Below are 25,093 nucleotides of genomic sequence, written 5' to 3' on the forward strand. Positions count from 1 at the left end.
TAATGTTACAAAACAAAAATGACCATGTTCACGTCTTAAAGTCATCCTGAGGACTTAGTTTTGGTTTAAAATTACACAACATCATGTATGTGTTGCTTCTCTAGGGCTTGTTTTCATAGACCTGGTTGCTTATTTCAGAGTGGGCGCAGTGTCTAATAGTAGCAGTAAGCTAACGAGAGGCTACGTTCAGCTGGTGACTCGGGAGTCGGGACAGAGAAAATGTCAGGAGTTTGGAAGTATTATAAAATTGAAAGCGAAGGCAGTGTAACAGCCAGATGCAATGTTTGCAAGGCAGAGGTTCCGCGTGGTGGAAAGAACAGAGCTACGCTCAACACGACCAATCTAATACGCCACCTGAGAAACAAACACCAACAACAACACGGCGAGTACACAGCGGCCACTCAGGTAACGGCACTGAAACAACCGACACTTTCAGAGACTTTGAAAAGGAAAGAGAAACTGCCCCAGAACAGTGAAAAGGCCAACACAATAACAGCCAAGATAGCTGAATTCATCGCGTTGGATGACCAGCCGTTATCTGTTACCTTTTTTTCTCTTAATGCATTGCATAAAGATCGGATCGGGAAAAATCGGTATCGGCAGATTGTCAAAATCAAATGATCGGAATCGGATCGGGAGCAAAAAAGGTGATCGGGACATCCCTAGCTACAGGTACAGCTAATCTCTCCTGTGATGAACCATGTGACTGCTGGAAAAGAGACACTGATGATGACAACAAAAAACTATTAAAAACTGTTTTTAAGAGCATTTTTGTTAGATGGTGAATGTTCCATCAAGTCCTGTGTCCCACATTCACACTTTAACATTACTTTGAAGTGTTAACTCAAGGGGGGATCATTCAGTGGGTAACATTCATTGCAAATAGCTTAACCAGTTGAGTTTTCCCTAAAGTTTGGCCAGTTTCTGCCTCTGGAAATTACTTTGCTGACTAGTGTTCAAACGCTCCGCTAGCTGCCGTGACGTATTCCCTCCCTGTCAAAAAAAAAAGGAACACATCTGAAAAAAAATGAAATGTTATGCCAATCCTTGCTTTTGAAATCCATGAATTGGAAGCAAAATACATCGGAACGGGTGACCGACTTCCCCCCACCTTGTACACCCTACACCACTTCCCCCCTACACACACACACACACACCTAAAACACACAAACAACACAAAGCTCTTGTATTGAGTTCTCCGAAGGCCGCAGACCCAGCGCCGCTACCAGGGAACACCCAAACACACACATCAAAGAGCGACGGATACACTGTACAACATTTACCATTGTCCACTGCTGAGTGAGTACAGAGGGCAGAGAGAAAGTGAGAGCTAAAGAGGTGTGAGAGTGAGTCAAAAGTAATGAGAGGAAAAAGTGAGTCCAATAGTGGGGGGGAAGAAAAAAGCATTGAGAAACTTTAAGTTCGGAACACTTTGGGGTTTTGTATTATATAGATTCAGAGTCATGAATATTCCATAGCTGGACACATCCAGGTTTCATTTCCATACTCGATGTGTGATGGTATTGAGTGAGAGTACCTGAAGGTCATCAGTGTTGAGCGAGAGGACCATAATAACCTTCATGTAACCTGAGATCCTCCAGCAGTCCCTCCAACAGTCGCTATATATCAGAGTCAAGGTTAAAGACCCAATACTAATCTGGAATAACCCACCTGAGAAGAGTCTGTGTTCTCTTGTTTATATATAATACCCTGTTTTATAGGTTATTTACTTCTTTTTTTACTTTTATTATTAGGCACCCTGTGTAAAGCCCATGGCTGTCTGTTTTGGTTTTACATTGTAAAGCTCGTGTTTATGAATAGAGTGCATTATTTGCATTATTCACATACACTAGAACAATAAAAACGGTCAGCCTTTAATATATCTCCTATATATAATCCGAAGAGTTTATTAGCAAGATTTGTTTAATAGCATTGTTGCATGAAAGTGACAAAATAATAATAATAACAGCCATCCCTTTGACATTACTATACAATGGGTGTCTAGTATAGGGTGGTTCGAGTTGATTTTCTAAAGCCCTTTTATTTGATTATAGGTAGAAATATTATGATATGAAATAACATATGCTGGAACAAAAGCATAATTCATCACTCAGTATCTCTAAAAGACGTTAGTACAATATGTTTTAAGTGTTTGATTTAGGGCTGCTCAATTCATCGTATTTTAATCGCAATTACGATTTTGGCTTGCAACGATTATGAAAACAACAAAATCGAAATAAAACGATTATATATATATATATTTTTTTTTTATTTATTGGTTTTTCAGTTGAATTATACTTAAAGTTCAGGGTAATCAACTGTTAAAAACATACTGTTCACATTTGATTTTTTTTTTTAATAAATGGATGTTTTCAAAGTAAATCGTTTTTAATAATCGTGATATCAATTATTGACCCAAATAATCGAGATTATGATTTTTGCCATAATCGAGCAGCCCTAGTTTGATTCCAACAAATAGTAATGTGAAAAGACTGAAATGTGTTTCATTGCAGATGCAGAATTCATGCCGGTTTGTGATATGTTGATAGATTTGATTAAAATCTATGTTTGAGAAAATAAACTGTTGTTTTTATAGCGGTCACAGAGCATCTCTAAGTAGTTATAAACATGTGCCTGTGTGGTTATGCAGGGTTTGTTAAAGTGTTACCGAGTAAGAAGTGAGAATTAATGAAGGAAATGAGAGTGTGTGCATGTTTCGACTGAATACGGCGTTTGTGTACAGTGGCGCTGTGAGGTCAAGGTGAGTTCTGGTAAAGAGACAAAGAGAGAGAGAGAGTGGTTAGTAAAAGAGAGAACATGTGAAACAGAGATAGACAGATGGAGAGAATGTGTTCATTCATGGTCGTACGCAGTGGGCTGCGGTGGAGAAAGGCCGCTGTTGGAGCACCATGCGTGGGAGGGGTTATCCAAACAGAGTCAGGGCCATGGACACACATCTGCATGACACTCAGACACATACTCACACAGGGACACACCTCCCCTTTTTCACACACACACACACACACACACACACACACACACACACACACACACACACACACACACACACACACACACACACACACACACACACACACACACACACACACACACACACACACACACACACACACACACACACACACACACCCACCCACACACACACACACACACACACACACACACACACACACACACACACACACACACACACACACACACACACACACACACACACACAAAAGTGCAAAAGTGACCCCGCCAACACCATCTTACCAACACAAAGTTATGTCCCCATGACAACAACAGCTATAACAAACTACGTTTCCTGGTGGAAAGATGACATGCTTTCACTTCATGATTATTAACTTGTTTTACAGACAGGTTTTTTTTAACTCGAAGGAGGAAGAGGAAATGCTGTATAATGTCGGTCACTTGTAAACCCTTAGTTTGCTGCACATAGTTAATCTGAAGTCTAACATTTAAAAAGTATTTAAAATGTTAGTCTGCGCGACTCTAAACGACTTCAATGTTTGTGTTCATACAAAGATCAAATTGTGAGTTGCTCGGTGGTGATTGGCTAAGCTACAGTAGTATATCATTCCATTCACATTAGGGTTGAAATATTTTCATTAACCAATCATCTATTGAATATTTTTCTGACAGCAAAGTATGGCATGTTTGACTAACGGCCCGTCCACACAGCGGCGTGCGTTGACGCTTGCCGGTGGGCGTGTCTGAAACTCGACCAACAACCAATCACATGAATCTCCCGCCCCTGACACACAAGCAGCTGTTTGATTGGCTCGAGCTTGTACTGGCATATGATTCGATTGGCTGACGCTTCTGCCGAGGCTTCAAAAGTTGAACATTGCTCAACTTTTGCAGCGAGCCACGCCAGCAACGCTCCGCTTCCCACAATGCAGTTCGGCGAAAAATGACGTCACCCCATTGAAAGTGAATGGTGAAGCTTTCGACGCACGCCGCTGTGTGGACGGGCCGTTAATGTAAACTTAAAATAAGCTAGAAAAACAATTTCTCGGTTGACCAAATAATCATATGGTTTGGAATATGGAATATGCATTAATTATTTTCTCAAAATCATTTATTCAGGTAGATTATTTGGTCACCAAATGTCCAAAATAATTGTTGAAATGTCAGTGTGATGTCAAGTGAACACGTTCGATTTAGCAGATTATTTTCTCGATTGATTGGTTTGTTCTCTTTGAAATATCATAACGCCATGGCAGATGTATTTAAATGTATTGTGTCGTCTGACCAAGCTTCTAAAACCCCAACATTATTCAATAAACAACCAAGAAATTCTCTCATTTCCATACTTGGAGCCAAAAAGTATGGGGCCATTTTTGCTTGAAAAATTCCTAAATTGATTTATTGAACATAAATATAGTTTACTTTTTTAAATTGACTTGAAAATCATTGCAGCTTTAAAAGTGAGTAATCTGACAGTTTATGCTTTGAATTCCTTGTTGGGTATTGTAAAATGAAGATGCTTGTACAACAAAAAGGGAAAGCTGAAATATTCCTTCAATGCTTTCATCCTCATTACAGGAGATGCGGAAGCCAATCCCGTGTTATCGTTACGTCTCTTTTGATATCAGAGCTACTGTAATATGCGGTTCTGCTCTGACAGACAAATTGAAGTAGTCAGGGGGAAGCTAATTGCGGTTACTCCGAGGGAAGTAGGGAAGGTCAACCCTGCACTGCGTTTAAAGAGCAGGAGAGGCAAGAGGGGCAGCAGTGGGAGCCTCCTCTGCAGAGACACCGGAGCCAAGCGGTACATTCCAGCATATGGCACAGTTCAGACAACAGATGGAGACAGTCTGTGAGCTCCAACCGTAACCAGACCCTCTTCCCATCACCTCGACTATATCATGGGAGCTGGCATAGAGTGGTGCACTGAGGACACATTTTCATCGGCTGACCCGGAAGATAACATCCCAAGGGGTCCCTCGACAAAAAGCCAAGGGATATTACAAAAAATAAGATCTGTGTCAAACACACGTTTATTACACTATCGAGTTTTGTTCAGCAGGATAATCTCCACGTATTCACACCGCCTTTATGACTCTTTTGAAGCTAAATGGCAATCGAAAGACGTAAGGCTAACGTTAGGCTTTACGCGAACTACATAACGGTCACATGATATCAGTCACCACCGTCTGTTTGCAACATCCGTCTTCAGGACACATGGATGTTTTGGATATTTACAAATGGGGTATACACTGAGGTAAAACAATAACATCTCTAAATATTGTGTTAACCAAAGACCTAATTCCAGGCCGCTAAACAAGAATACGTTCAACAAAACTAAACCGAAGTGCGAACCCTTTTTGGGTTTAAGGACTCATTCCTGCACCACTCTCTCGCCTCCCATCCGTGAGAGTCCTACAAACGCGGCCGATTCAGAAATAAAAAAGACCACGAGCGTGCAGCATTTGAACTGAGCGTCCCAGAGGTGCCCAGATCAGCGCCGGTGCTCCGGAGATTCGGCAGCTGCCCCCCCCCACTCGGTCCCCCCCTCCCCTCCCATCACATTCCAGTACTAGCTAAGTGTCAGGTGGCATCAATCCAATGATAGCCATCAAGCGTACGTGCCTTTGTGTGTGTGTGTGTGTGTGTGTGTGTGTGTGTGTGTGTGTGTGTGTGTGTGTGTGTGTGTGTGTGTTAAGACTGAGCACGTATGTAGGAGGGGGCTCATTCCTATGTGATTGTGGGGAGCTGCCTGTGTGTGTGTGTGTGTGTGTGTGTGTGTGTGTGTGTGTGTGTGTGTGTGTGTGTGTGTGTGTGTGTGTGTGTGCGTGTGCGTGTGTGTGTGTGTGTTTTATGCCAACTGGTCTTTGCATTCCTGACCATCTCTGACCAGGCTGAGCTCTAATACTGTACATAAGCTGAGGAAAGATCCAGCACCTGTTTCTTGAGTATGTAGCGGCACAGTTCAGCATGTCATCATTCCACCAGGTTGATGTGAAGTTACCCTGCAGCCTAACAGTCACTGAGTCACTGTTACATCAGCCATTCTGAAAACAATAAGAACTTTTCACTTTAAACCCCCTCATGCCCGAGAAGAGTGGTCGAGATGTGGCCTCACCCAGAAGTGGGCATCTTCATGGTCCATACTGCAATCACGAGGGGGGCCACACCTGTCAATCAAACTCCTTTCATTACATGACGGCGGCTGTGAGAGGGTGAAACGTTCACTGGAGCAGGTCAAATGATACACAGCTTAAACATGCATTTACACCACTAAGTGTTATGAGCAACAGCCTGCCGGAATCATGTTTTCCAGAAACAACTAAAGGACAAAGTTCATCATAAAGTGGTTTTGCCAGAAGCGATCTAAATTGTTATTGCACCAGCTTTGTTTTTTTTGTAACTCCAGTGAAGAGACTGTCCAGATGTTTAACCCCACAGTTGAAGATATCATTAACAGAGGTATGTAAGATCACCTGGTACTAAAACTCAGACCTTACCTCAGCGGCACGGGGTAAAAGCATCAACCCGTGGCGCTTTGCTCCAGCTGGGCTATTCAAAAAAGCCTCAAAATAATAATCTTTAAAATGAAGAAGTGGTATTTTAAAACAGACAAATCATTACAGAGAAGTATCGACACCGAGGCTTGTTCAAAAGCAGAGTACAGTGACTTAAAAAAAACAATGCCAAGTGTGTTTTCCTCACAAGTATGCTGTTCAAATGATCACATGGTCAGAGATGCACGCACCACTGGATGTAGCAAAGTGTACATTATTACGTATATATATATATCATAAACACATTCTTCAGCTACAGGTGGATTATAAACAAGTGAGTGAAAGTTGAAGTAAAGTCAAAATGCTGCACACTTTGTTGAAGAGTAAGATAAACCCTGCCTATGTTATTTAGATATGAAAAACACTCTGCTTTGTATAATAATGTGCTTTTTCCCACATACAGTACAAGTTAAATTATGCGGTAAAAGATTATATGTATGTACTTAAACTCATGGAAAAGTCCAGAATCTGTTCATGACAAATATATTTTTAAAGAACTAATGGACGCAAGATGTCTCCAACCTAGAGCCCACTTCTAACCACACACACACAGCCGCACCCATGGGTGGCGCTGGGTGTGGTTAGAGGTCAACAGACTTCACCCAGAGATGGTGGTGAAACTCGGATTCTCACGCTGGTGTTTTAACCCATTCTGTATCTCTTCCATGCAAGCTTTGCGTATTTATTGTGTTCCTTTCTGTTGTCTTCTTATTACGTGTTAATGATGATGTGACTTTGAATCGCCTCTGCGTCTGAATATGTGCCATGTAAATAAACGTACCTTACCTCTTTAAGCTGAATATATGTGAGTGGAAGTATTCATTCAGACACTGTGACAAAGAGCAATGCCTTCACATCACACTGCCCTTATCTATCCAGACTGAAAACAACACAATGCTTCAATCAACACTGTATGGAAGATATGATACCATTGAGTACAAGCATCATCTAATGCTAGTGGCTTCATAAGGGACTCGATTGTCAAAGGTAGGAGGATTTCTTAGTCAGTTGTAAGCAGATTAGATGTGTTTATTATAAAGACGGCAACATCGAGCATAACAGTTACAATGTATTGGACTTTGAGTGCAGCGGCAAGGTGTACAATTCAAACTGATGGCTGCACCATTTGGACAAAAAAACAAATGTTGACGATTTTGACTAATATTGCAATCGTTACTCTCATTATCTCTGAAACACATTCAAACGATCTCTTTAGCTCCATTTGCACTAGTCCATATTGCGTGATTAATTGAGCTATTTAAAAGCTTCCCCGAGGAACACGGGGCACCTATCTTCCTGTACTAAAACCCTCAAATGAGAGCGTCACTCATTCACACTTCCTACAAGCACCTGGCAGCAGAAGTATAAACACAGGTCACTGTTCTCTCCTTACGCTCGGTCACAGGGAGCTGCGGCATCCTGTCCTCTGCGCCATGAGGCCAGAGGACAGGAATAGAGCAGCAGCTAATGGCTGCAGCTCGATGCTGTTTATCTGGATCTCTCATCAAGCCACAGACTCATTAGCACACACCGGGGAGAGTCCTACCAGGAGGAGGAGGAGGAGGAGAAGAAGACTGGGGGAAGGTGGCACATGGGGAGGTACACAGACAGGAAGTGGGTGTAATTTCCTCAGGAAGCTATCAGAGGCATTTCTTGTATGACCTATCAGATTAAAAAGGAGAGAGGGAAACAGAACGCGAGACAGACGGAGAGAAGTATAGAAAAGGCAGAAAGTGATAAAGGTTCAAAGGGTTAAAAGCCCACAAGTGTTTCTGTTAGAAATATTACAGACACAAGTGCACACATTCACACAGGAACCAGAAGAGGAAGTTAGAGCCCGGCATGAATTAAACCCAGAGATAAGAGAATGAGGAACATTTGAAGTTGGACAGGAAAGGCAGCATTTTAAACACCATCATGTTATGTTGGCAGTATATTGGCTTTAAGACTAAAACACCACCAAATTAATAAATACAAATGTTTGATCTTCAAAACCATAAAAGTTTGGTTATACGTTTATCTCTATATTTAGTTTTTCAAGTGACTATTATGCTCATTTTCAGGTTCATATTTCTATTTAATGCCTCTACTGGGACATGTCTCCATGCTTTTACGCTCAAAAAGCTCTTCATTTCTCATACTACCTCTTTTCACCCTCTGTCTGAAACCAGAGCCCAGTCTGCTCTGATTGGTTAGCTTGCCGGCTCTGTTTTGATTGATCAACTGCTAAGAGATTATCACGTACAACAGGGATCGCTGTTTATTGTTTATTACTCCTAGAGACACTTTCGGGGGCCAGCGAATTTTGAAGTTGTTGACATGGGGGGGGGGGGGGGTGCTAGTGGAGCACGCTCATGTACTGTCAAGTCGCGCCGGAGTAGGGGGGGCTACTGCGAAGCGCAGAAGGCAGACTCTTCCAGCACCACAGCGCGTGCCGGATGAGAATGTCTGACGTGCCAGATTTGGCCCGCGGGCCGCCAGTTGATGATCTCTGACGTACAATGTGTTGGAGCGCTAGCCAATAGAAGCTTGAGTCATAGTTCTGTCACGATGCTACAGACGTAAACAAAGGAGTCCAATGCCTCCAGGCAGGGGAGTAAACTCAGCAGAGTAATTACATGCACTAAATGCATGTGACACACTATAGGAAAGGACGAATCCCAATAAGCATAAAAGGGCCTCTTGAATCTTTCACAGAAACGTTCAACACAAGCTTACACACTTACGGATTAACCCTGACTTATTATCACTCACTCAAAAGGCCAGCGCTGCATGGGTTAACTTCTACGAGGTGACATGACTCTGCCTGTAAGTACTAGCCTATATGAACCCTATAGACTAAACAGAGAGGAAAAGAAGCAAGGGGCCTAGTGAGGAGGGAGGAGCGTGGAGAAGAAATTAAAAGAGGGGACACACTGCAGCAGGAAATGAAGAACAAGGCAGTAACAGTGGAAAGAACGAAAGAAAAAAGATTACAGGCGCAGGAAACATAAGCGTGAGAAAGTCTGGAAAATTGTGACAAGCATAAAAGGCATCCAGAGTCTGTGTTTGAGCACAGACCTTCACCTGAGAGCTCACCACCTTTGCATCTGCTCCCAGAATGCAATGCTCATAAAGGAACACACACACACACACACACACACACACACACACACACACACACACACACACACACACACACACACACACACACACACACACACACACACACACACACACACACACACACACACACACACACACACACACACACACACACACACACACACACACACACACACACACACACACACACACACACACACACACACACACACACACACACACACACACACACACACACACACAGCTGGCAGTTAACAGAGAGCTAGCACCTCGGTGAAAACAGACCCAGAGGCATCTCGTGTGTGTGTGTGTGTGTGTGTGTGTGTGTGTGTGTGTGTGTGTGTGTGTGTGTGTGTGTGTGTGTGTGTGTGTGTGTGTGTGTGTGTGTGTGTGTGTGGTGTGTTTTATAGTTAATATGCATGTTGTCACATGTTGTTATTTTTATAGAACTGGAAGGTGTACATAGCCCTGAATGTACAAGCACAGAATGTGTTTGTATGTTAATGGTGGGAGGGTTTTCTGTGAGGCTACATCCACACTTATACGTTTGTTTAAAAAGGTCATGGTTCTGAATATGAATAATATGTGTTCCTGGTGTGTGTAAAGACCCTTTAGTTTCAGATAGCGGCCATGCTCTCTTGTACTACTTATTCTATCTGAAAGTGTGTATCATCAACTCAGATGTGTTCTTCTGTCTTCGGTTACAAGAGGATTTGTCTGACATATTTAGGATCAGTGAAACCAACCCCGCCCAGAGAGCAACTGCTGAATCTACCTCCATCCGCCATCGATAGGCAGAGACTTATTAAACGCGAATGACACGGTTTTAGTTTGTAAACTCCGGGATTGCAATACAGTCCAAATGGGCAGAAAGGCATACTTTTGAAGACATACACACTGCCTACATGAGCAGGAAGCGAGCTATTTGCTGTTCTTCCTCTTTAGTATTTGCAAGGTCATCTAGTGCTTTACATTCATAAGAATAAGAATCGTTCAAAAATAAACCAGAAAATGCTGCTTCTGTGAACACCACAGTCGGTGACACAGAACAATGTGGTCTGGAAAACCCTTTCAGTTTTACTCCTTTTACTGTTGATGATGTTTGTGAAGTCTTAACCAAGCTAGATCCTAAAAAGCCGGCTGGTCCGGACAACTTAGAACCTTTCTTTTTAAAGATAGCTGCAGATTTTATTGCTCCACCTCTTACTACTCTTTTTAACCTCTCTCTCAGCACGAACAAAATCCCAAAAGTATGGAAGTCAGCTTATGTCTTGCCTTTACTGAAAGGAGGAGAGGCCACCTTATTAAACAATTATAGACCCATCTCTAAATTGTCAGTTCTGGCTAAGGTTCTTGAACGCCTAGTGAGTGAACAGGTAAAGGAGTTTTTATGTACAAATGACATCCTGTCTAAACATCAGTCAGGATTCAGAAAGCAACATAGCACCATCACTGCCACAATGAAAGTGGTGAATGATATTACGAGTATTTTAGATAATAAGCAGAGTTGTGCAGCTCTATTTGTTGACCTTTCCAAAGCTTTTGATACCGTCGATCATCGCATTTTGAAGCAGAGGCTACTCAGTATTGGCCTATCCAGCCTTGCAGTGGGGTGGTTTGTGAACTACCTCTCTGAAAGGTCCCAGTGTGTTCATTTTGATGGACTGTCTTCTGAGTGGTTAAACATCACTAATGGTGTACCACAAGGTTCTGTTTTAGGTCCGCTATTATTCTCTATCTATATTAATAGTTTAGGTGAAAATGTCGAAGGAGCAACCTTACATTTTTATGCGGATGATACCGTGATGTACTGTGCAGGTCCCTCAATTAACGAGGCTGTTGTTAAATTACAGGCTGTTTTTAACATTATTCAGACTCAGCTCTCTGAACTAAAGCTTCTTTTAAATGTGGATAAAACCAAGGTAATGCTCTTTTCTAAAGCTAAAAATACACCGGAGACTGCTTTGGATATTGTAACTACGCAAGGAATACAACTTGAAGTGGTTACCTGTTACAAATACCTGGGTATCTGGCTTGATGATTGTCTCACTTTTAAATTTCATGTAAATAACCTGCTTAAAAAGCTGAGGGTTAGGCTAGGTTTCTTCTTCAGAAATAAGTCCTGTTTCTCGCTTGAGGCCAGGAAAAGGCTAGTCACTGTGACCTTTTTACCTGTGCTGGACTATGGTGATTTGTTATATATGAATGCACCTGCCAATTACCTGAGCAAGTTAGATGCTGCGTATCACAGTGCACTGAGATTTTTGACAAATTGTAAAGCACTTACGCATCACTGTACCCTGTATACCAAGGCGGTTTTGCCATCACTTACTGTACGGAGGCTCAGTCACTGGTACTTTTTCATTTACAAAGCCATGTTGGATAAACTACCATCTTATATCTGCTCCCTGATCTCTCTGCGAATTAAAAGTACTTATTGCCTGAGATCGCATGCTGTGGTTTTATTAAATGTGCCAAGTGCTAGGACTGTCTTAGGGAAGAAAGCTTTTAGATGTGCAGCTCCACTAACTTGGAACAGTCTGCAAAAAGAATGGAAAATTACCAAGCTAGTACCACTACATGTTTTTAAAGCTCGGTTGGATGCTACAAAATCAGATGCTGTTGGTACCTGTACATGTGGTTAAATATGTAAATTGTTATCCCTGTACATTTTGCTGTATGATATCCTTTTGTTGTTCTGTGTTTATGTTTTCATGTCTTCTTGTGGAACCTACTGCTGCAGGTCTCCCTTGAAAAAGAGATCATTGATCTCAATGGGATTTTACCTGGATAAATAAAGGTTTTGAATTGAATTGAATTGAAAAAGATTGCAACTTTCACGAAATACATACAATTAGAAACGCTACACAGAAGGAGGTAACTAACTCCAGAGCAGTTAGTCTGGCACCTATTCACACCTGCGTAGTGCGTACGCAGGACTCATGAATGTGATTGTCATATGAGTATGGACGGAGATTATTTTTGAAAAGGTGCAAAAACGCTCATGTAGTGTGTACTGCTGGTATAGTCTGAGACCTGAGGAGTAATATAAGTATATAATATACAAGTTAACTCAGTGAAATAAAGCAAAAGATAGGCCAGAGCCATGTGCCTCCGCATGACTGGAAATGAATACAACCATAAAAAGATTCAAGAACAAGGCTTAACTTGTATTTGTGACAAACATGTGTTGAAATGAGGACATAACCTTAAGGGTGTGCTTAAAGACGTGTTTAATAAATAATAGTAATAATAGTGTATTTAGCATTTTTTTGGGATGTTTAACCTATAAATGTACACAAATTATATTACATGTCATTTGTTAGACGCTTTTATCCAAAGTGACTTACATACTCAGTACTGTGGGCAATCCCCACAGGAGCACTTTGGGGTGAAGTGTCTCAGGGACACAACGACATGCTGACTGCAGTGGGACTCAAACGTAATACCCCCTGATACGAAGTCCAGCACTCTATCCACTGAGCCACAGCCGCCAAATATGACTTGACTTGTTTTGTGAACATCACATTAGGTTGCTTTAAATGACAAAACCATAATCTGATATTTTGTTGGGGTTACAAGTATTTTGCGACCTAAAAAATGAATTACAAGCGAGTAAAAGCAGACAAATGCTGGCTTATAAAAGTACACTCAACTTATTTACACGTGATGTTCAGTTAAAGGTGGGGTAGGTAAGTTTCGAGATACACTTTGTGTTATATTCCATGGAATGCTCTTAACATCCCGATAGCAATGAATATCTGAAGTGCTTTGACAATAAATACATAAATACTTCCTCTGTGGAAGCCTTGGCGCTGTAAAAAGCACGACCAATCATCTGAGCCGGCCCGGCTAAAGTAACTGGATGGCCTACCTGCCTGTCAGCCTTCCATCTGGGCACAAACTTATCTCGTGCCCTCATTGGTCATGTGTGCGTTCATGTGTGTTGGAGGAGGGGCTCTGTAAGGAAGTGGCAGATTGTTTCCGGCTGTGTATTTTCAAATTCTAGCGCACTCCAGCTGGTTTCTCCATTCTTACCTACCCCACCTTAACACATCACTGGGAGTGCTAAGACGTTGTACAATTGGTCTTGGGGGGTTGCTGAGAAGAAGTCAGAGGAAATAACCCCAATGAAGTGTTCTGGGTTATTGTGGATTTGGCTAAAGACTTTAAAATCATAAAACAACAATCTCTAAAACTAAAGGTCTGTGTAACACAGAGTGGAATGGTGGAGCTTAACGTTGGCATTACGGAGGGTATTCGACCAATAGTGATTAAAAGTTGGGACATTTCAACCTCTGATTATAATCATTATCTTTTAAGTCGTATGCAAGTCCCCCAACTTAGTGAAAGTGCGAAAAGAGGTGACTACTCCTGACCAGATTAACCTAACAGACAGCACATGAATCTTAAATGCTTCTACAAACACCGACGCGATTAAAGATAAGGCTCTTATCAACTCACGGAGATAAGACGTATCAAGATAACAAGGCCTTGTGTGACAGCGTGTCTGCATGTGAGCTGAGGCAGGTAAAAGGGCAGCAGAACCGTGGTCTGAACATCACAGAGGGCAAAGATATCCCGGAGATCTGGTCACTGCGAGGAGAGGGTACACTGCAGATAGTGTGCGTACACGGGGAAGTGACATCAGAGGCGGCGGCTCATCTGCGGTGAAGGTGCAAAAAAGGCTTTCTCAAACGTTTTCGACTCTACTTTGTGTCAACCACATCCTTTTTTCATCTCAATTCCTCTACATGTCTCTGCGTCTTGTTTCATTTTCCCATTTCTCTCTTTTAACCTCCCTCCTCCACCTATAGCTTTAAATAAAGCGACCCCTTGTACGATTCGCTGCAAGACAGCCGGTGCATTCATGGCCGGCAGACAAGGGCCAATTATGTAATTGAACGACCATTACGTAGCGGCTGAAATAAGATTATGGCCAACAGCACAGGCGAAACACAGGCAGGCTCTTTCAGTGCCTTGTTGTTCAGCGAGAAGTCCAAACAAATCAGAATGTTGGATCCAACGACCTTTCCTTGATGTGACTTGATTTTTGATACTAACGCTGCGGAGAATGTTTGACCTTTTTTTTTTAATGATGCTGAACAACCCCCACCCCCCAAATCTGAGCACAATACTTCCAAGCCTTATAAACATGATGTTTAACACGGTTTTTGAGCTATTCATCCATTTATAACAGTCGTTTTGTCAGTTTTAGTTTATAGTAATTTGATCATCTGTTAGTATCAAGGTCATTTGGGGAGTTGTTAAGGCTTTTATTTTGAAGGCTTGTTGGTGAATAGTGCTTAAAGCTGCCTTCAAAATAAAGGATGCACTTGGTATTTAATAGGGTTAGGTGAATCAAAGGTTAAGGAGTGGTTAGTCACCAGAAAGGCACATGTTTTTACAAGGGTATTGCAGCTCATTTGCAGATACAAATTGATATATAATACTAGTGTTTTGTTGTTTTTGTATATAGTAATCGATTCATCATTAAATGTCATTGTTTTAGTTAATTCAGGTAGATGTTTGTATTTTATTTTGAAGGCAGCTTTGGGCACTGGGTGAATAGTTATTCAATGATAGACAGGTGGAGGTGGAATTGTCCATATGTGTTTTAACCAGGGCAAGACAGGAAAAAAGCCGTTCATGGTGCTTTTGGATCATTCAAAAGACAGTAAACTGCATAAATGATATTCTTACCTGCATTGGATTCATCCCGACATAAGACTGGCTATCTGGTGCCTCAGCGAGAGTTTGATTTTTGGTTTGATTTGTTCGTTTTTCTGTACACAAGGTACAAGCTGAGCCTCCTCCCTTCTACGTCGTGCACACAGAAATATAAATTCACAGAGTCCTAACACACTCCTTTTTAATCTGATGTCGTCCCTCAGAGCCAAAGTACACTGTTGCTCCCCCCCCGAAACCAAACCCTCCCTCCTACTACCCCCTACTCTCCCCCCTGTCCCCATGTAGAGGTCATTGGCTTCATGGAAACAGTTGATAGGCAGGGGCCAATCGACTGGCATGGATTGGCAGCTCACAGTAAACCTCCAGCTTTGCCTAAATGCTTCCATGTGTGTGTGTGCGTGTGCGTGTGCGTGTGCGTGTGTGTGTGTGTGTGTCAGTAATTGATGAGGAAAGAAACATCCGATTGACTTTTTGTGACAAAAAACTGCTTTTCCCCCACCCCCAGGTCTGTTTATTGTTGAGGTAGGTTCAGTGTTCATTCGCTGCAGATTTTTAAAGACGAAACCAAACGAACCCGCATCAACAACAAGCCAATACTGAATATTTTTGGAAAGGAATTTAGCCTGCCCAGAATCAAAGTCTCGGAGGCCAAAAATGCCTCTGTACTCGCACACATGCACACCTTGGTTCCTGATGGTAACCTCATGCCAATGGCTTGCGATCCAGCATTCTTCCCTAACCCTCAAAATAGACCTATTTTGAAAAGTCATAATTCAATCTTTTCTCCCAAGACAGTTCTCGGTACTGATCTCTGTTCTGATAATAGTCCATCTTTTATCGTAAACTTGAAATTATGACTCAAACTAAGATAAGCTAACACAAACAATAGAGCTCATAACTTCCCTATTTGAGAGTCTGCTGCTGTGCAATTAATCGTATTTTAAATCGCGATTACGATTATGGCTTGCGACGATTATGAAAACAGCATAATTGACAAAATACGATTATTTTGCTGGGTGCGCTTTCGCCCCTCCCTAAAAGCCCACTCGGCCACGTGGGAGTGACATGTGTTGTGAGTGTTCAGCGCGAGCTAAGATGTCAGAACAAGAGCAGCAACTCGTTAAAAAGAAGGGTAAAACTATTTCCACTATTTGCAAGTACTTTGTCATTACATTTCACATCGCTAAAGATATGTGCCCAGTTAGCACTGTTAGCAACCAGGGCTTCAAGCAACTTGTCAACATGTTGGACAAGCGTTACGCGATGCCATCTAGGTATTATTTCAGCAGGTCTGCGCAGCCTGCACTATATGACAAATGCCGTGGGGAAGTTGAGAGAGATGTGGCTTCAGCTGACTACTTTGCTACCACAACAGACCTATGGTCTAGCCCAGGGGTGCCCAACCAGTCGATCGCGAGATGTGTCTAAAAATAGAACAACAATATTCTGTTTTATCGTTAATGTCCTGTAACATAATCTTCCTGTGCCAGAATAATGCACTTGAACGCATCAAAGCTTTGTGATTGGCCGGCGTCACCCCATGTGTCGGGGCGTGGCTGAGGGTCTTCAGTACAGGTGGCTTGTCACCTGCCTGCGCTCATCTCTGAAACCAGACCATGTCAACAGGCTGGTGTTTCTTGCAAAACGTCTTTAAGAGATGACATGAGCAGCCCTACCAGCATTTGCCATGGTGGCCTAAACATTTTTATTTGGTCTTAAATTGTAGTTCAACATTTATTTCCTGTTACTTCTGGACCATGACGGTTGGCCAGCCTTCAACGTTTAACTGAGTGGAATATGTTGAATATGTTTTACCAAAATGTTGGCTATATGTTAAGGAGTTTTCAGTAGGTTGTGACAGTGCACTGCATCATATTTGATTTAATTTATTTTGGTCTAATTTATTTTTATTTATCATATCAATAATATATGTTTAGTATGGTGTTGGAAGTGCGCTCCAACATATTTGTTGATCTTGTTTATTGGTAAAATATTATTTGTTTTAAAGTTCAATAAATGGTCAATGAATAATCGTCAAAATAATCGTGATATCAATTATTGACCCAAATAATCGTGATTATGATTTTTGCCATAATCGCACAGCCCTATGCCAAAGAATACAAAAACAAAGTAAAGGGATACTCAAATGATAGCATTGTACTTCTATAACACTGTTAAAAAGTAAAGTCAATGTAAAGAAAACAGTGCTATCATATTTTTAATTCAACGCATGGTTCTTCTTTCTCAAAATCTGAAACCTACACAACCGGCAATGCAGGAGATTCTGGTTTGTTATGCTAATGGTGGCTATCGTAGCCTCGAGACGCTAGCCGACAGCCGAGATGAGGAAAGGGTTAAAGAAGTTAGGTAATCACTTGACCTGAATCCACCTTGCTTCATGTGTACCAGCAAACGTGTCATTATCATATATTGATAGTGTTACGATATTTATTACAACATGACAAAAACAAGAAGTATATTTGTCTGTAACGGCCTGAGCGCTAACACACAGTCGCCCACTGTCTGCAGAAGCACTCGCTCAGACTGGGGGACCTTTCACCCCCGGACCCCCCATCGTTCACTCCTGGAGAGTAAACATCATCTGTGGAGTCGAGTCGAGCTTTTTCCACCGTGAACCCTCAAATGAAAGAGCTCATTCTCTGTATACGTATGTATGTATGTGCGTGCGTGCGCGCGCGCGTGCGTGCGTACGTGCACACACACACACCTAACCAAGTCTTCACCCTAAAATTAATGATTCCCCTCATGGGGACCTCCAATTTGTCCCCATCAGGGAGGCGAGTCCCCACAAGTCACTGTGTAAACAGATTTAGGTCCCCACAAGTATAGTAATGCTAGACCACACACACACACACACACACACACACACACACACACACACACACACACACACACACACACACACACACACACACACACACACACACACACACACACACACACACACACACTCACACACACACACACACACACACACACACACACACACACCCCCACACACACACACACACACACACACACACACACACACACACACACACACACACACACACACACACACACACACACACACACACACACACACACACACAGTATTTTGACTGCCGTGTGTGAAGCAGCCCTGGATGACAGCGGAGAGGACTACAGAGAGCTGCCTGTGTAAGCTAATGTCACTTAAAAATCATTGTGCTGAGAATGAGTGTGACCATATGACTCCTGACCAGTGGGAGCTACGTGTTGCTGCACAGGCCATGGTGTTACATGAACATCAATGTTTGACTTATTATTACAATGCGTCAGCTCAGATAAAGGGACCAGTCAGTACGGCTGTGTGTAATGGGAATCTGTTTTATAATAACACACTAAGTTACATTTTCAAAAGGGTTACCCACCAGACGTACAGATGTAAGTCCGTGTATTTCTAATTTGTGGTACTACTTAATGTTGTAAAGAGAGCTGTAACATTTGTTGTATTTAAGTGGCGCTATTACGCTCTTTTTCAGGTTCATATTTGTATTTTGTGCTTCATCTGTAAAATGTTTCCATGCTTTAAAAAGGAGAGAAACTCGAGCCTTTGCAGACCATTTAGAAAATATATGTAATCTTTTCAAGAGCAATATAGCTTCTTGTGTAATTGTAATTGATAATACTTTGCCTGTGTCTTATAATCACTTCCCATCAGCTATGAAGTGTATGGAGAATACGAGCTGAATGGTATCGTCCAACAACCCAATTACTCAGGGTTCTTCATCCACTTTTTCACCAATGATTTTCAATGACCTCTCCATGACCTTTATCTAATTTTCCATGACCAAAAACATTACTTTCTCAGCGGTACCACTGGAAATGGTTTATTTTAACATGGAGCAGGAAAATAAGGTCTGAAACATGTTGTGCCCGTCTAAAACTAATCCAATAGGCTTACTAGCTTCTACTCAAATCTCTCACCAGCAAAACACCTCGTCAGTGAAATGCCATTTTACGTTTCATTACTACACGATACAGTATTTATTAGATGGATAAAATATAAATTATATTTGATGCAACTTTAGTTACATTTCCATGACTTTTCCAAAACGTTGGGAAAAATATTGTTTTCCAAAACTCTTCCAGGGCCTGGAATCAGCATTTTGAATTTCCATGACTTTTCCAGGTTTTTAATGACCGTAAGAAGAACCCTGATTTCTACATTTCCAATTCCATATTAGTCACTGCAGTTCATATGAATACCTGTCAGTCATGAGTCAACATTATTGTAATGAGTGTAGTACTAATTTAGAATGTGCTACAGGCTAAACTATTAGTGTTTGTTATAAAATGGAGTAGTGAGTGAATGAGAGTGATTTCAGACGCCACCTCAGCTTGTGTTAGCGTCTGGTCTGTTCCACGGCAGACAGGTCGACTCATCAAGAGCACAGGTGTTACTAACAACATTAAAGATGGCTCCGCTCCATTCACAGTGTGACAGTGGACAACAGGACCTGAGACCGAAGAAGCTACATGGAACACACATATCATACATTTTATTTGTTACACCTGTGTAAGGACTATTGCTTTCTGTTTAAATACTGTGACAAAATAGGTAGATAGAGATGACTCAATTAAGTAAAACCTCTGCATTAACAAACTGATATCGAGAGGCGAAGTCCCTCCCTTTCCGGGGGGGCTCCATGGGACCTTATTTCGGAAAAATTATGTATTGAAGTCAATGGCGAGAGAAAGATTATCTTTGGATCCCGTTTGAATTGTGCCACGAATCACACATATGATGTTTGTCAATCTTAAAAAATAATGTCCATGTAAAAATAGGTTTGTCATAAAACTGTTGAAATATAAGACTATGAAAAATATGCAACTAGAAAGACTACAAGTCCCAGAATCCCGGTCCCGCATGCTGGCTCTTACGGAACCGACTAACTCCCCTTGTGTGTGCACAGCTCTCAACGTGCCCAGACTTGGAGTGATTTTCACCTCCTTTAATACTTTCCGCCTCGTTCTGAAAGACAGAGGTGAAATGTGCCAACGTGGTGACGGCCGTCTTGGTGTGTGGTGCGAGACGGGAGATATAGTTCATTGAGTGCTTCACACAAAACAAAGTGTTACTTCACAGTTTTACACCACATTTAAAAAAAATTGACTTGTAAAATTATCTTTTAAATTGACAAACATCATATGTGTAATTCGTGGCACAATTCAAACGGGATCCAAAGATAATCTTTCTCTCTCCATTGACTTCAATGCATAACTTTTCAGAAATAAGGTCCCATGGAGGGACTCTCTATACTGCTTAATCATTCACAACACACAGAAAAATGTCTCTCTGACACTTCTCTATTGGCTGGGCAATAAATGAAGCATATCAATATTGTGATATGAGACTTGATAATGTCTTACATGTGGGTGTTGTTTTGTGTTAAAGGCTGCATTACAGTAAAGTGATGTCATTTTCCAAACGTAGCACACTGTTTCATCCGTTCTTTTATTTGCCTTTACCCATTTAGTCATTAAATCCACATTACTGATGTTTTTTCATCAACATGTCTCGATATTCTCTCTCAATACTCTACCTCACGTCAATGTTCTGTGAAAGCATCCCTACAAATGACGTCACAAAATATAGGTATTGAGGCGTCAGAAATATTGTGAGACATGTCTTCCTATCGCCCAGCCCTACTCCATTATCTCACTCGATATGTTTCCATGGGAGATGAATGCAAACTTTGCAGAAACACATGATGACACCTCACAGTGTGTCACGTTGCTGAATGCTGAGATTAGCTGCGGTTTCAGATAGAATTCTGTCAAAGGCACAGCACCGCATAACCACGCTCCTGCACACACACCATGTATACATCCCTGCAGGGCACATTACATTGACTTACATGCATTTCCTGGAGACTTATCCTAAACCATAACCAACACATGCTTAACCCTTACCCTAATCCTAACCAAGTCTTCACCCTAAAAGTAATGATTCCCCTCATGGGTACCTCCATTATGTCCCCATAAGGGGGGCGAGTCCCCACACGTGACTGTGTAAACAGATGTAGGTCACCACAAGGATGGTAGGTAGAATGCTAGGACACACACACACACACACACCTTCCCTCCGCCCCACCTCCTGAGCCCCTTCAGGAGGAATCAGTAGATGTCAGTGCTTTCCTGCAGAGAGAAGAAGGGCAGCTCGGTGCGCTCTGTCTCTCATTATCTGCTGCCTGTGCGTCAATCTAACTGCAGCCAGAGGAGAATACCTGTGCTCCCTTTGAAGTGCGAGTCTGACTACAGTAAATTATTAGCTTGCCTGCAACACAGCTCCAGGCCCTCAGGACACCCTCTGGCTGTTCCACACCGGGTGCCATTACCTGTCATTTCAGTTGTTAGGTATCTCTCATAGAGGCTAACAACGACGCCTCGCTAAAGCCTTATCCCAGCTTATCTCCCTACCCTCTGAGAGGCAGTGGATGTGGGTGAGTTTACGTTGGCTTATAACAATAGAGCGAGAGTGAGAGAGACAGGGAGGGAGAGAGCGGCACAGAGACTCTGATTAAATAGCCAACATTCCTTTAAAAGGAAGAGAAGTTAGCCTTTGGGCTCCAGACAAGCCTGCACTTGTAAAACGTGGGGAGAGGGAGAAAGAGACGACAAGTGCAGGGCTCCTCTAGTCTAGCAGAGCGTAACAGGAAGTGGCAGGGCCCTGCTTCACATGGGGCCTCTGGGGTGCAACGTCTGGCTGGGAACGCGTCACAGTCTCCGAAAAACTGCCTGCTGCAACACACACACACACACACACACACACACACACACACACACACACACACACACACACACACACACACACACACACACACACACACACACACACACACACACACACAAAAACACACACACACACACACACACACACACACACACACACACACACACACACACACACACACACACACACACACACACACACACACACACGTCTAATAATTCGAAAGTCAACTCGTTATCAAAATTCCCTGGAAGTATGAGATGTAATGCTTGATAACAATGCAACGTGAACGTCTCAGAGGCACAGATCAGTCAAACTGGCCTGGCAACCTGGTAAAAGGGTGTTTTATGAGGAGTGATTAATGAAAACTTGACGGGTTGCTGGCAGGCTCAGCCCACACTGTTCCTGCCTCATATCTTTGGTTTGCAGTGAGATAATGGTGCCGCTCCACACAGTAATTGCAGTTTCCTCTGGGCGCAGGAAACTTTTGCCTTTTAAGCACGGGCAATGTCCTCTGTTCCACACGACAACATCATCATGGGTAATCAATTCTATGCAGACACTAATTACTGGACTCTGTCTGGACTCTGTATATAGGCTGGTCAGATGAGTGGTATAGGAAAAGAGGAGGGGGGGGGCAGACAAAAAGGGAGGGACTCTTGTCCTACATGGCCTCCTTTCAGGTTGTGCAAATCACAATGTTGACAAATAAATAAGAGGATATGGCACTGGTTATCCAAATAAGCCTCTGGAATCACAGTGGTGCGTTTCACAAATGGGAAAAGTAGAAGAAATAACTTAACAAGACAAAAACTTGCATTATCGTATTATTTAGCTGTATTTTTCTTATGAGAAACAGTACTTCTATGATAAATGTCAGCAGGAGACTCTTGTAAAGAAGATAAAATGTCACAAGGCCACTAGCTACTCAAATGACACACTATGCCCCCTTTGGGAATATTAAAGTGATTTGTAGTTTGATATAATAAGACCAACACTAGTCAAGTAGTAACATCCTACATGGCTATAGCAGAAAACACACAACTCTGCTACCTGAAGTTATACCAACACAACTGCGTCCATGTACACAATAAGAGTGATTTTTGTTCCAATGCTGCATTGAATTTCGCCACTATGATGGAATAAAACCGGTTTCAAACCGTGTTTTTACCCGCAGAGCAGATATGTGCACAGCCAGCCGAGCACAACATTCCTCCCGTCTGCAGCCCGTCTGTGAGCGGAGGAATAAACCCGTTTCTCTCGGTTAAAACAAACACCACTTTAAAATTCACCAAACACAGCCTTTAAAAAAGACCAAACTCTTCCCAATGTTCGTCGGTTTTAGTGTTATAATTAATATACTCACTGGTGAATGCAGAGAAAGAGACAGTCGACGCGTCTAATAGGTTTCCTGTTCGAAAGTTGCCGTGTGTCAGTGGGAAAAAAACATTGTACGCGGAAGTACACATCAAAAAAAGAAAAAAAGAAAAAAGCTCAGGGTGGTCAACAGACGGCGGAAACGAAGTAACTATTTAACATTTATCATTATTATTGAAAACAACGTGTAAGATGACACATAAAAACGGATGTATAGTAAGTATTTGTGCTCTTAAGCCTCGACTGTCAAAGTTTTTAAAAAGTAGAACCTAACACCGCTTGTTTCCTTACTGTGTTACACAGTAACTCGTCCCCATTGTGTCCCCACATGCAAAACTGAGTATACATATTTTATAAGCGTGATATTTAGGTTTTTACAAGGTTTGTATTTTGTAAAAACGACATGTTAATCTTTATTAGATATGTGGTTAAGTGTTGTTAATGTTGTTTGCACATTACAACACTTTTTATTTAATACTTTGTAACACTTTACAGATTCTTTGATAATTATTAGCCAATTTCTTACTTAATCTTAGACAAAACCTATTGCATAAAGCAGACTTATCTGTTATCAGCATTATTGATGACTAAGAGTATTGCAGCGAACAGAAAAACATGTTTTCTCTCTATATACTATCTTATTTCTCTCCTAAACCTGCATGAAGCATACATGTTTCCTTTTTTTTTTTTACTGTTGATTTACTTTAATGTCTATCCTTCATTTACCTAAAACAAAATGCACACACCACTGTGAAGCCATGGATACATTACAGACAATAAAGGACATGTGTGTCGTTAAATTAGAGCAATGATTTAACCAAAGTAAACCAAACTTCACTCCCTGCTCACAAGTTACCTTTCTTTTATTATAGCCTCACTGCGCCACCTTGTGGAGAAACAGTCATATAACCCTAACCCGTTCACATCTGCATATTCACTTAATTAAAGCTGCATGCATTGTTCTACCAAGTACTCAGTTATTGCACATAAGTAAACGTAGCATTACTATTATGTATACTGTGCTACAAGTAAGACATCATGCATTTAAAAAAAATCATATTATTTAAGTACAAAAGTGTCACCATTTAAATGTACTCAAAGTACTCATTTCAGAATTGTAATATAATATTATTGGATTATAAATAGTGATGCATAATTGTGTTATTTCATTAAATATCTTAGATTGTAAAGGTGGAACTGATTGTAATAATTATGTACACTGCTGGGTAGCTTAGCCTATAATAATTGATTTATATTTTGTATTAATACCATCTGAATCTGCAAAGTACCCAGCGATTAAAGCCATCTATATAGTGCAGTAAAAAGTCAAATATTTCCCTCTGAGAAGTAGTGCGTCAAAATGAAGATGCATAAAACGGACCTACAAATTGTATTTACGTACAGAACTTGAGTAAATGTACTAATATACATATCAATACTGACTGCATGTCTATTTAGTAAATCATTGTGTTTAATAACACATGTCACATGATCGGATTTCCTGGAATTTTAGATTTGTTTGTCTTGAAATAAATTGTATTAATGGCTTACGTCTATTTTCTTGGATAGTGCATTACAGGTTGACACAGTA

General features: G+C 41.6%; 1 protein-coding gene across 1 annotated transcript in view; it reads right to left on the bottom strand.

Annotated features, from left to right (window-relative positions):
• The window catches only part of arhgef1 (Rho guanine nucleotide exchange factor (GEF) 1), a 48,146-nt gene extending 32,660 nt beyond the window's left edge, over positions 1-15,486 (bottom strand). Inside the window, exon 1 of the mRNA XM_071205961.1 lies at positions 15,360-15,486. Within this exon, the coding sequence (XP_071062062.1) occupies positions 15,360-15,374 (15 nt within the window). The 5' untranslated portion in view covers positions 15,375-15,486. The remainder of the gene's footprint in view (positions 1-15,359) is intronic.
• Between the last annotated feature and the right edge of the window lie 9,607 nt (positions 15,487-25,093).

Source organism: Pseudochaenichthys georgianus, chromosome 16, assembly GCF_902827115.2.
Source record: "Pseudochaenichthys georgianus chromosome 16, fPseGeo1.2, whole genome shotgun sequence".
In the NCBI taxonomy this organism is placed as follows: Eukaryota; Metazoa; Chordata; class Actinopteri; order Perciformes; family Channichthyidae; genus Pseudochaenichthys; species Pseudochaenichthys georgianus.